The sequence below is a fragment of the Perna viridis genome, chromosome 6 (assembly GCF_037379345.1).
Source record: "Perna viridis isolate PV_CMFRI_1.1 ecotype Kerala chromosome 6, ASM3737934v1, whole genome shotgun sequence".
Lineage (NCBI taxonomy): Eukaryota > Metazoa > Mollusca > Bivalvia > Mytilida > Mytilidae > Perna > Perna viridis.
Window position 1 is genome coordinate 11,539,681 of NC_142450.1, and position 14,175 is coordinate 11,553,855.

The 14,175-nt window shown below is 33.2% G+C and overlaps 1 protein-coding gene across 6 annotated transcripts in view; it reads left to right on the forward strand.

Moving 5' to 3' along the window:
- Positions 1–14,175, forward strand: part of LOC148613652 (hormonally up-regulated neu tumor-associated kinase-like) — a 34,318-nt gene that overhangs the window by 16,256 nt on the left and 3,887 nt on the right. For all 6 annotated transcript variants that reach the window (XM_088587108.1, XM_088587105.1, XM_088587109.1 and 3 more), the window contains exons 3-7: positions 6,219–6,511; positions 10,614–10,669; positions 11,256–11,409; positions 11,844–11,971; positions 12,413–12,505. In XM_088587108.1, coding sequence (XP_088443234.1) covers positions 6,219–6,511; positions 10,614–10,669; positions 11,256–11,409; positions 11,844–11,971; positions 12,413–12,505 — 724 coding nt within the window. The remainder of the gene's footprint in view (positions 1–6,218; positions 6,512–10,613; positions 10,670–11,255; positions 11,410–11,843; positions 11,972–12,412; positions 12,506–14,175) is intronic.

Below are 14,175 nucleotides of genomic sequence, written 5' to 3' on the forward strand. Positions count from 1 at the left end.
TTTTTTTTGGTTTTTTGGGGGTTTTTGTTTTGTTTTTGTTTTTTGTTTTTGTTTTTGTTTTTTGTTTTTGGTCAATTGTGCGTATTGTTCTTCATGTTAATTGTGGTGTCTACAGTGTTGGTTTTCAAATGATTTCCTTTTGATTGCACCTTTGTCATTGCTTCTTCTTCTTAGTATCGACAAAAGACCATTTTACATGAATTCGTACCTTCGAGTTCAGTCGTCACAATATGTTGTACATGCATGTAAAATCGGGTATTTAAAAACACTAAAAAGCGGCTCGTCAAATTAGTACGGACATTCCTTCATAAAACTTCTTCAAGTTATTTTTCACTGCTTTGTCCAGACAAGTTTGTTTTTTATTTGTCTTTGTTTAGTTTCTTTTTTTTTGTATTCCTGTTGTCCATAGGCACGTCTTCACACACGTGTATTGTAAATTTTGACCAACTTGTTAAGCCACGGTCTCCCTTGACTTCAATACATGTATATCAACATGCAGATGATTATGTTTTATGTACATTTATGAAGTCGGGGAAGACTCTCCCGCAAAGAATATAGTTTATTGTATTTTGTTGGAAATCTGATTGATTTTGATAAATTTGATTCAAAGATATCGTCGCTATTGAGATTTATTTGTTTTTCGAACAATGTCTACCTTTATTAAACGAACCTTGCCACTATAAGAGTCGAAAAGGGATTCAGAAAATGACAAACGGATGAAAATGAATGGCGACACTTGAAAAATACACAACCTCGACTCCAAAGATATCAATCGTATAATTGTCAACAAAGTAAATCTTTGAAATTAAAATATTCAATTTAGATAATGGAAATGCCGAACTGTTGCTGAACAAATTAATTATAACATTGATATGCATGTTGTATGTTTAAATGACATTCATTTTGGTGTAGTATTGTACCACTTTCAGTTTTTCATTGTAATACCGGTAGTTGAAATAGTATGATAAATGTCTTATGCGACAGACGCTTAACGAGACGGTCGTAACTTCAAGTAATTTAGTTCATTCTAGTTATGATAGGATTGATTGATTAAATAAAGTAAAAGGTTAGTTTCCAAGCGTCGATTTTACAAAAAGTCGTAAGTGTAAAGTTGATCATAAGTAATGACTTCACAACCTAAAGTAGCATTTTGACGTCATAATTTACGATCAATTTCACACTTACGACCTTTGTGGAAGGTGTTTTAGAGTATTTCATTACCTTTTTTTTTATTAGATCCCCGTTTAGAAATGGACTGATGGACTCAGTCTGTATTACTGCTCTTATTATCCCTCAGGCGCGTAGCTGCCGTTAGGCAAAAAAGCTTTTGCCTGCACTTAATTTTGCCAATTTGTTTTATTTTTTTTTTAAATACATCCAGGAGAGGCATAAATAAATGATGCTCTAAAACGCTATCTCCGCGGAGCTTTGCCCCCTGGACCCCCTACCAGGGCCCTGCCCTGGAGCTGCTGGGGGCCTTAAGCGGCACCCAGACCCCCTGCGGTAATTTTGCCTACACTTTAATTTTGCCTCAGCTACGCGCCTGTCCCTCCCCGCGAGTCTCGTTCTGAAAGGATTTATTATACATTTTAAAAGGATTGATTGATTGATTGATTGATTGATTGATTGTGGCTTTGTATCCCATGGTAGTTATTTCAAACTTTTGGACATATTCTCCTGAATCTGACTCAACCAGTCGTCAATCTACCTCCATTACGCTGTGTGCTATTGTCTACAATGTACCAAATTTACAGACTTTATTGTGACTCGAATCTACCATCGGGATCGAATCTACTACATCCGCAACAAAGGCGAGTACGCCACCACAAGACCATCGTAGCGATTTATTTCATCATGAAATGACTGATAGAAAAACGGGTGTAAGAATTCAAAATTAAGTTCTGTTACATGTACTTACACGTTTAGTTACTATGAATACAAAAGGCATCTTTTTAATCTGAATAATCGCAGCGTTTGTATACAAGAAGAGCTATTAAGTGTTTTCGACACCAAACTTGCCCGGGAGACTTATGGAATTTCCTTAATCCTCGAAAAAAAAACGTGAGGAAACCAATCGTTTACCGAAGTAGTAGAGAATTTTGTCCAAAATTGGTCAGTTAAAGACCCTGATATCAGCCATACCCACTTTCCGTTAAAAAAGAATTTATCTCAATATTTAAATAATACCCGATTCTAATGAAAGTGCATTTGTCAAGACATGTACATAATAGATATTTAATTTAGAATTCTCATCGAATTTATTTTCGGGGGAAGTTATTAAAGAGGTAGACCTAGGGTAAGGGACACAACTCTTGCAAATCACTGAAACGTTTGTATTCAGCATTTAACGTAAATATCATTAAGCATCAAAGTAACTTGAATCGATTTTCAATTGAAAGCTTGAGAGGCTTTCAATTGGTGAAATTGATTATGATACAAACATATCACTGACTTCAAATGTTTTGTCCCTTACCCTAGGTCTACCTCCTTAAGTGGTATTTATTTAGCAAGAATGATACTGTTTAGAAAAATTCGATTCGTTGAAAAATATGAACTTCATTACAATAAATGCAGAGGTACGGAAGCTAATCAGTGTCAAGTAGAGAATGTTTATACTCCCTGTTTGTTCTGGTTTTTATGTTGTTATAACGTCTTGGCTAAAGGATCTTATACAAGGCTATAAAAGTGTAGACTATAGTAGTCTGTACGCTTATCACCATTTTGTTAAACCTGAGGGCTTGCGTATGGTAAGTATTCAAGATCGCAACACACATCTCCTGTGAAAGAGGAGAGGGAGGATGCGTCAGGCGATCTTGAATACTCAATGTAAACAACCCTGTGGTTAAACTGAAGACAGTTCTAAAAGAATGTGTAAGAGAATAATGTAAGTATATTAAGTTAATTTCCTTTTTCAAATGTAAGTAAGCGTGTAACTTGGTACACTGTCGTATTGTCCATATTATACGTAATTAATAAAATTTTAAAAATTCTTTCAACAATTACCTGACTATAGTACCAAGCAGGGTCTGTTCGATAGGCTGGTTAATCTTTGTCGTCCTGAAAAGCACGAAATACATTTTATCTGCCATAGGACGTAAAACCACAATCAACCAAATTACGGGTAATTCATACACGTAGGGTTTTATTTAGATAGGTTTTCCACTATGAGTTATGAATAATAATGTTTTCTGAACCATTACATACTAAGATAGAAAGGGAAATTGGGGAGAAAAATGTTTGCATGGTGTGACAAATATTCTCGTTTTTGATATCATAGGAAATATTAAGTCTATTAAATTGTATTTCTTTTTTATCTTAGCAGACTGTATCTATTTTTTTATTTTAAACCCATTCCGTCATACTACGCTTCTATAGCAGTTAGGTAGCACTCCAGCTAAGAATCATGCAAAATGTGATACATGATTGGAAAGCCTACATATTTTTATTTTTGATATTATTTTGTTTAAAATGCTTTAGTAAACAGAAATTAACATTCAGTTTTTTATTTAACCCGTGTTCTCAGGAGATAACAATTATATAGAATGCACTGCAGATTTCAAAATTAAGGGAGATAATTCTGTAGATGGTATCTATTGGATTTTCAATGTTGATTATCTCCTATGAGCAGACAGATTTCAATGAATAATTATACATTTCATTATATAGACCCATAAAACAACTTAATTACAAAAAATAAAAATATGTAGCGTTTTTTTTTTGGGTGTATCACATTTTTCAGATTGTGCATGATTCTTACAAAGACAGCTACTTAATTTTTTTTATATTATTAAACATATATGAGAGATACCAAAGATTGACATAATACTGTCAGAGAAAACTAGGCTACGTACTATTAAACAAGAAAGAAATGTGAGATCGTAAAAAAGACAAAGAAAAAAATAATAAGAGCAATGTTGAAGACCTTGTGAAATTTATATGTCGACATTTGACAAAAGTAGAAACTACGGATCGGTGTCTATTCATTTGGTCTTTACGACAAAATAGTAATTATTGATTTCATAAATTCAATTTAAATCATGATGTATTAATTGAAAAGATGTTGAGCAGTCGTATTGAAGAATGGAAATGGATAATAGATATGTATATTGTATATTTAAATGGCCTACATCTGGAAAAAGGTGTATTTACATGTATCATCAGTACTACAAAGCCATTGTGATTCTCCTTTGTATTTTGATACATGATGTATAAATCATAAGTGAATTTTTAGTCCACATTTTAACAATATTTCATTATTTACTTGTCAAAATTATTTATAGGTAAACAAGAATAAATGAAGTTCACGCCTTACGATTTTAAATAAACTATGCTAGTTATTATAAATGTTTTTGTTTGTTCAAACGAGGTTTTTAAAGAGGTTTAGATATGAATGGTACTGATAAGGTACCATTCACTTCTGTTTTGTCATCGCCAAAAAACGTGCGGAAAGATGATACACGTACACGTAACACCGTTATAGAAACGGCCAACATCCCTCCATGGATTTTAACAAATTAAGCATATCTAGAAGCTGCTTGCTCTTGCTCAAGGTCCGAGAGTAGGAGACAACTTCTCCACGGCGATTTGGAACCACGTTCCGTGTTGAATTTTTTTAATGAAAATGTGTCCTCGTGTAATCGATAAATTTTCTGGCATTGCTATTTTACATGTACAGTGAACCCTGTCTAAACCGAACCCCTTTTAGACTGTGAGATTCGTTCGCTTAAGGCTGGTGTTTGGTTTTCACGGGTACAAAAGTATTGGAAATTTCTGTGAAAAGACTTAAGAAAATGGCTGGTAATACAGGTTACCGATTTATTCATGTTTCGGTTTAGACACGTTTCACTGTAGTAGCACTTAATTGTCATTCCCTATAAGAATCAGGCAGTAGGTGAAACATGGTATGAAAAAACACATCAATTTAATAGTTTAATTTGACTATTTGCACCATCAGAATCAAGGAAAACAGACAAGATTTTCCATATCATACTGGACCATTGAAATGCACTGAAAAATGAACATTTCTAGGGATAACTCTGTCAAGAACATAATTATTTTAAGATTCTATTGAAAAATTTCTGCGCAAAGCCAAATAATGATCAAATAATGGTTTTTTCAAATAGAGGAAGTATCTTTTAGTGATATTACATTGTCGGATCTGTGGGGTTTTGACATGCATGTTTCTGATATTTCCAATTTTGCCTGATTCTTGTAAATACTTACACTTAATTATTCCGAAGAGTTCACCAGACATATCTCTTTCATTGAATTTCATTTATTTACTTATTTTCGTATTTTTTATTTTATCGTCATTTTCGGAGACAAACTTTCTCAATACCATAGTTTAAATTATGACAGGTGATTTCAATACGAACCAGTGATCATATCTTTACTGTTATTTTGAACACCCCCACGAACTTTATCATTGCTTTTGAGAGAAATTGTTTCCACTGTTATGGTCTTTGAATAAAGGACATTTGTACTGACACACAGTCAAAACTGAATGCTTAAAGATATGATAAATGATTTTTTTTGTGGATATCTGAACTGATCCTTTAAATATTATAGAGAATACCAAGTATCCAAACAATGGAAATTATATATATATATATATAGTTGAGAAAGACCTTTTGTGGGCCATACCCAGGTGCATTTTATAATATATATAGTTGAGAAAGACCTTTTGTGGGCCATACCCAGGTCCATTTTATAAATACTTACATAAAGTTTAGTAATATAAATTTCTTTTGGGCAAAAAGTTTTTGTCTTGAAATGCATCAAATATCTGACGTCGGGCTTTCCACAAACAATTTATTTATTGGACAATATCAACGACAATTTTCTTGCGGATATTTTGGTTTTTTTTTTTATTTCGTTCTACAATATTTAATAAAATTCTAAAAAGTGATTTTCTAGAATAATTCTTATATTTTTCTTCTTTCTTTTACTGAACACATTCTAAGAGCTTGTCCTACATTTTTATTTTTATAATGTGAGAAAATATTTTAAAACTTGTTCCCAGTGGAATTTATTATATCGAAGTTCATCAACTTACACACCATGACGTACGTTTAAAATGTAAAAATGAAATCTGAAATTGCGTCTCATCACCTTTCGTTTGGGTAATTATTTAACAGGGCTGTGTCACTTTTAGCCTGACAGAAGCACTATTTTTAATTTCCTAAAGCTTGTATTTTTAAATTTATTTACTTTTAAAGGTTGCAATAAAAGTGATAGACAAAAGAAAGGCAAAAGAAGACTCCTACGTTCGGAAGAACCTCCGTCGTGAAGGAAAAATCCTTCAAATGATCAGACATCCGAATATCGTCCAGCTTTTAGAGATTATGGAAACAGAAAATAGTTACTACCTTGTTATGGAGTACTGTAAAGGAGGGGATCTGATGGACTATATCTGTCAGCGGAAGAAACTGGAAGAAAAAGAGGCAAAGCGATTTATACGCCAAGTGATCTCAGCGATTGACTACCTCCACAGAATGGGTATTCTTCACAGGTTAGTGCGTTCAAGGCATCTTTTCGACGTAAAAAGCAAAAAAACAACCAGCAAAAACACAAACACATGTAATTATACCAAATCATAATTTCAACTTGAACAACATTAAAGGTATCGATCAAAGTGTAAGGAAGTTTATTTCACAGGTAAACAACTTTATATGAATTAAGTCGACTTTCTTAAAATACAGGATAGAGGCGGATGTGTTAAAAGGGGAATAACTTTAATGTTAGAGGCTAAACAAAATTCTGACCCAAAAATTTATTGACTTTATTAAACGTGAGCTACCTTGCAACAATACTCTTTCTTAAATGGAGCAATGAAGCATAAAAGAACAACGTGAATATGAATTTGTGGAATCATAATTAGGGGAGGATACTTGTCTCACTGTTACATAATAAATATTTGTGCATTCCCCAATTTAATGGAACCTGAAAGTAGCAATCAAATAAAATACAAATCGGTTTTCTTTTTTGTAGTTTCTAGATTAGGAAAGAACCCTATAACGTTCGAATTAATTTAATCTCAATTTCATAACTACATTTTAGGATTGTGTATATAGAAACGTGGTAAAAAACAAATAACTCACAAGATCTAGTCCTTGAACTTTGTTTAAATATTGATTAATGTATTCATACTTTTTTTAATATATTTATCTTTATCTTATTTTAAATGCATAAGTTAAGTAACGGATGATATAATTAGAGTTAAAGTAAATTTCATAACACCTTTAGGTGAGACACAGATTAAAATTTCCTTTAACTTCGTATTTAAATTTTAACAGAAAATCCGAAACTTTGCACTAGATGACTGGAGATTGGCATCTAAAACGAGACATTTTTTCATTAGTTCCGTTGATCAATTCAGATTATTAAACAAGTGCACTTATTTCTCTTTCTTTATCCGCAATTGAGTTGATTGACGATGGCGAACCATATTGGGGATATCACTGCGCTATTTTTGATCTTTGATTCTATATACAGTTACAATACATCTTTGTTGTGGCTCTTTATAAGTTCCTAGTGATCGCAAGCTGTTTCAAATCCCCAACAACAAAGAATTCTTGATTCCGTTAAATTAAATCAAGATACAACATTCCGTTTTGACTTTTATAAGTTTCCGGTATCGCCCTTCTTTTCTTTATAATTGACAGAATAAATCTCCTGTTTTCTGTAGACTACTAAGTTGTTCATATTGTAGTAGTTGGAACCACTAAATTGTTAAGTAGTACTCCAGCTAAGAATTATGCAAAATGCTATCCCTGGTTGGAAAGACTACATATATTTACGTTTGATATTTTTTTAAATGTTATAGTAAGCAGAAATTAACATTTGGCTTTTCATATAATCCCTGTTCGTATATTAATATAAATTACTAAGAATGTACAATAGAATTCAAAATAAAGGGAGATAACTCTGTAAATGATACTGAAATACAATAGAAACTATTAATTTTCAATGTGAATTATCTCCTAAGAACAGACAGATTGGAATGCATGATTATACATTTCATCGTATATTTAATAACAAAAATAAAAATGTGTACCCTTTTTAGGGTGTATCAGATTTGACATAATTTGCATGATTCTTATCAAGACTGTCACTTTGAAGTTAGTGACGGTTCCCGGCGGTGTCTCGGGGATAAACACACTCCCTCCTTTGGTCGAAAATTCGATTATTTGTACAATTATACCTTGGCAAGAATGAGCATTGGTATCCAGCACCACCCCCTTTTTATCAGTATTAGAATCGAACATCCTGCCTCTACCCTACTTGATCAGCCAAAGCACAAATAGTATAACATGTCCGGACCGAAATCTGTATAATCTATACCAGGAGAGGATCCAGGATTTTAGATTGGGGGGCGCACAGTTAAAAAAATTTTTTGAGGTTAAATTTTTGAAATATTCTAGAGTGGGTGCAATGTAGATATCTTTTGTGGTAAAATTAGCGAGAAATTGAAGTTTCAACCTAAAACTGCCTAAATCTACCCCTGACAACCCATGCATGCTTCGCAGATTTTAGGGGGCACACGCCCATCACGCCCCCGCCTGAATCCACCCCAGTATACATGTAAAAATCTGTCTAAATGATAACTAAACTATCAAAGATATTTGAAATGAGTCCCTAATTGGAAAGATATCTACGTTTTCACTATATAGGGCACTCCTGGATTCATTGACTTGCGATCATTTTTTTATTACTATTATGACCAGTATTTTTGGAAAGGATGTTTGTCTGTTTTTATCGTCAGCAAATTTTCAGTTTTTAATGTTATAGCTCCTGATTCACTTAAATAAAATGGTTTGTTCTGAAGTGAAAAGATTTAGTACAAAAACTCCATTGACAGACCGACGGACAAGAATAATATGGGCACTCACGAAATATAAGCTACACGCTATCAGCGTATTCAAGATGTAAAAAGTGTTACCATTAATCATCACACACTTTCCATCGCTAAACGCATCCTTTAATTTTTTTTTAAAGATCGATTTCAAATTTGTTTTACATGAGTATGTTAGTAATGAATTTCACCTTTCCACCCTATACGTGATTATTATTTGTTGAATGAAGTCTCGTTTCATTACATTTGCAATCAGATGCATTTATTTAGAAATAGAATAAAGAGAATAATTCATTGATCTTGCGAGTGGAAACATAACGATTCGAACGGTACGGTACCTGTCGCCGTAATGACCGATTCATCAATATTTTAATACGAGCTGACTTTATTACAATTGTCGCATTATGCAAAACCAGAATCAAATTTCTTTGTTGACGACTTTTTAAGTGCTTTTTTGTAAGAATCAGGCAAAATGAGAAAAATTAGAAACATGCATGTCAAAAACCAACCGATTTAACAGTGTAGTTTCCCTCAAAGGTGTTTTTTTCTATTTGAAAGACTAATTATTTGATCTCTGCATCCCTTGATAAGTTCAGAAATTTTTCAATAGAATGTTAGATTTTGTGATTTTGACAGAGCTATCTGCCCTTGAAATGTTCATTTTCAGTGTACTTCAAGAAACATATAACTCAATTTGCCAAAATGATAGAGAAAATCTTATCTGTTTTCCGTGATTCTGGTTGTGCAAATAATCAAATTAAATCATTAAATTTGCCGTTTTTTATACCATGTTTTACCTGTTGCCTGATCCTTACAGAGACTGACACTTGAATGCTTTAACTCGTGCGTTGTGTCCTTTTTATTCACGAATGAATTTTGGTATCTGAAACAATTTTAATTATTGTTCTTTTCCACTTGAAAGTGTCAAAATGATAGTAGTACTTACTCATATTCTAAATTGGCATGCATGTGTTAGAAATACAAGGTTTAAGTTAGTAAATAATCATGTTTTTTTATGAATCTCATGTTTAGAATGAAAAGGGGAACTTAAACAGTAAACAGTATATCCACTTATGATTGATGACAAAATTGATCTGCGACGTAATGTAGTACTAACATGCCAATTCATATTTTCCAAATATCTACAATTTTAATGGAAGATCACGTAACTCTTGGTATAAATTCATTTATCTAGTTAAGTTTATAGAGTTTAACATGCTCGCTAAGGATCCATACTTAACTATATCAAGTGAAGACGTAATAGAACCTTCATTTCTTCTTCAGATTTTACTTTATTTTTTGTCATTTAAGTCTTTGATAAGGCCAATACTGCTTGCAACTAAAAGTCCAAATTAGGACTTATGAAAATCGTCGATAACGCTCTTCGAATGTGCCGCTATATATTACTTCATGTACGTAACTTATTCTCTAAATTTCACTTACAACTTATCCGAATTAAGCATTGACTTACATGTATGATATGTCAAACATTACTTTTTCTCTTTTTACACGTAAATATATTATAATGTTTATGTTTCTTGTTACTGAGCTTTCTTGGATAAAAGGATTTCAATTTTAAATATATCAAGGCAAATGTTTTGAATCTATGTGGTCTCTTTTTATCATTTATATTAAAACCTTATCAATTCAACCACAATCGCACCAATAGCACACGCTTAATCGGAACGGTTTGTATTTAAGTGTACAATTGTCGAGTCTATTGGTATGTTTGATAGTATTTCCATTGTTATCATTACAGAGATCTTAAAGTGGAAAATCTACTCCTGGATGAGAACAGAGATATAAAAATAATTGGTGAGTACCGAAAGTCACCTCTAATCCTGATAGATTGTTACGTAACAAGACAAGGTTCAAGATCGAACATAAACTGTCCTTAAAATTGTCATAATGAATTGTCTGTTTTCGTTAAAAGTGTATCAAGGTTCAATAAAATCCAGTTTTATTGAATTGTACTACAATTTATTGACTTGGCAATTACAATGAAGTTGGTTGCACCGTAGCGTTAAACTAGAAACTCCCGAGTTTTATTGTACTTTGGGTGCAAGTTTAAGAAACACAAGTACTTGAAAAGCATTTATTACGAAATTTAAATAAGATGGTTGTAAAATTTACATTGTTGTAGCAACGGAGTAAAAACAAGTAAATTTGTATTATAAGTCATTTCAGCTCCTTGTGAATCTTCCTTTTAGAAGTACACTGTGTGCATTTCAATTTGGGAAAGTCTGATTCATGTGTCTTGTGAATTTAACAATTTAAAACTTTGAAAAACACATTAACATGCATTTCAAAATAAGAAAAAAAGATGTAGTGCATCGATTTTAAAATTGTCATAATGAAGTATCTGTGATAAATATATGTCATTCTCTTGTACTTTCCACAGACTTTGGTTTAAGTAACAAAATAAAGGTCGTCACTACAAAAGATGGCGTAAGAGCTCAGGAACATCTAGTCACACAGTGTGGAAGCCCGGCGTACGCCGCTCCGGAGTTGTTAGGGAGAAAAAAGTATGGCCCACAGGTCGATGTATGGAGCGTGTAAGTTTCGAATTTATACCGATGTACTGTTTGGAAAAAGCAATTTAAAATCGGGACTGTGTACAAATAGACAAATCATACGGTAAAAAAAAATGCGTTTTTATTAGTAAAGTTAAGTACGGGAATATTTATCTTGTCTATAAAAGATCCTGAAATCATGGATCGCCCTGATGATCAGTGATAGAAAAGCAAACTTTGCAAGAGGTCAAAGGGGTTATTTAATGTTATTATAAATAAATGATCAGGTTGAAATAAAAAAATAATAATAATTTAATAAAAGCATTTTTGTGACTTCTAGATTGAACCACCATACTTTACCAGTTTTAACTTGCGGAAACGAAACAAATCCCATCCCGACACAGTAAATACTATGTATGTAGCACAGTTGTGCTTATTCTATCTGTTATTGACCTAGATATTTGGTTACTTTACAGAGGAGTCAACATGTTTGCTATGTTGACTGGAAACTTACCATTTACAGTTCAGCCGTTTAATATTAAAGTGCTACATAACAAAATGGTAGCTGGTCAAATGAATCCAGTTCCGGATACTATAAGTCGTGGTATGTATGTTTTATCGGTCAGTAGAAACAATTAGACCCTTTCCTGTATACTACAGGGTAGTCGATTATCATTCCTAATGCACACTTCTGCGATTAAAGTTATTTGTTTCACCCCAAGCTCTACCTCGCGGACGTATACGAGTATGTTACGCATGCTCATCGACTACCCCGCAGTTAACGCGAATTCACATAACAAAGAAAATTGTTCATTAATATCTGTATCTGGCTTCGTATTGTTGATGTTTCTATATTTGTAATGTACTAATGTTTCAGAGTTTGCTACATGTTACGATGGAACTTTACCTAAAGAGGACAGCTCGATACATTTTGGCGTTGACGCAGTGCTAGAGTAAACACGTCATCGCGGACACATTTCATCTTGAAAGAAGTTTTGGTGTTGTCAAATGACTATATGCCTTTTTTTCTTTGTCTTTTTTGTAGATTGCAGAGATTTGATAAGAAAGTTTCTTACACCAGACCCAGACAAAAGATTAACATTAATGGAGGCAATGAAGCATCCTTGGATTGCTGAAGGTATTTAGAAAGATTATGAACTGTGGTAAAATGTTTGTGTCTTGTAAAAGCAGCAGTTGGTTAGTATATACAGTTTAAAGTGAAAAATGTAGGTCTTTAGCTATACTTGTAGAGTTGGCATGTATAAGGCGTTGACAAAAGACAATCTGTCTGATTTATGAGTTGAGGTGTGGGCTTTAATTTACTTGATCAAGGACAGCTAAAGAGAACAAACTATTGGTTGTCATAGAAACATACTCATCATATACGCCACAGAGTCAACTTTTTTCGACACGTTGTTCTCGACCAGCTTGATCGCGTATAAATGGCTTCAAAAACATTTCTCGATCATTAGTTTGTCACTGATGACCGGGATAACTGTGCCATACTCATATTTCATGAATTTCTTTTTGACTAATTAAAATGCGTGTGACCTCAGGGTTCAGTTTCTTCAAAAATTAAAATTTAGATTTTTCAAAGTCTTGAATTTTTCCTCATATCCTTTATTTCAAGTGATTTGGTTGGTCGAAATTTGAGTTTAGGAAGGATTTTACTAATAGGATATGGTCTCAAACTGAGGTTTTCTTATGAAACGGAGCCCAGGTTTCATTGTAGACACAGGTAATCAGACAGGACACGACACGACAAGCGAATTCGCTTCTCTCGAAAAGATGCATGATGGCCTATGAAGACTTTATAATGATTCAGTATACATTTGTATTTAAATATTTGTCGACTTATCTTTAGAGTAACTGTAAATCTATTACGACCGATACCAATTATTACCTTCGACGTTTTCTTGGGTAATGCCCGGTACCTTTGGGGTAATTAATTTAGTGTCAATCACGTGAAAAAATTGTTAAGCACTGTCAACCCAATATATACGTATGACATTAAATAAGTGATTTGTTATATATCAAATACAAACTGTTGCCTGACGTAACTGGATTCATTCATTATTAACGGGTCCATTACATCTTTAAGTGTTATTAATCTACTACCAATTCTGGCATTGGTTAGTGTAAAAAGTGCAACAAAACTACAGGGGTTAAAGGGAGATTGCCTACTTTAAACATTAATCGGAGTCCTATATTTGGAAAGATTTATACGAAAATGGAATGCTTTATTGGGAAAAGTCAGATAATTGGATAAGTAAAAACTTCATATGTACAATGTAACATTGTATGCATATTTGTAACTCGTGTGTGAGCGTTAACATACATGTACATGTATTTGTACGCTGCATTTTGGTATTTACCGTCTGTAGATATTGTCAAACTAGCAGAAAAACAGAAACAAAAACAAATAGTTCGGGATTTTAAGTATAGATAGAATAGACCTGTTCGTGCCAAGTCGATGTGCATGCGTGACATATAATTCCGCGAGGTAGGGCTTACATGTAGGTATAACAGAAGGCAATTCCACGCAAGCTCGTCGACTATGCCACAGTTCACATGAAAGAGTCTATAGACTATTTTGTGCTAATTGTGGGGTACTCAATGAGTGTGCGTGGAGCATGCTCAATATACGCTTCCGCGAGGAAAATTCTTTTGGTCTTACCTCGCGGAAGTGTATATTCAGCGTGCTCAATAACTTAACACAAAAGGATCTATTGATATGCTACGGTCCTAGCTTATAGTAAAATGATTTTATTTTAATGCCCTTAAGTTCATTGAGACATAACTGTTCAA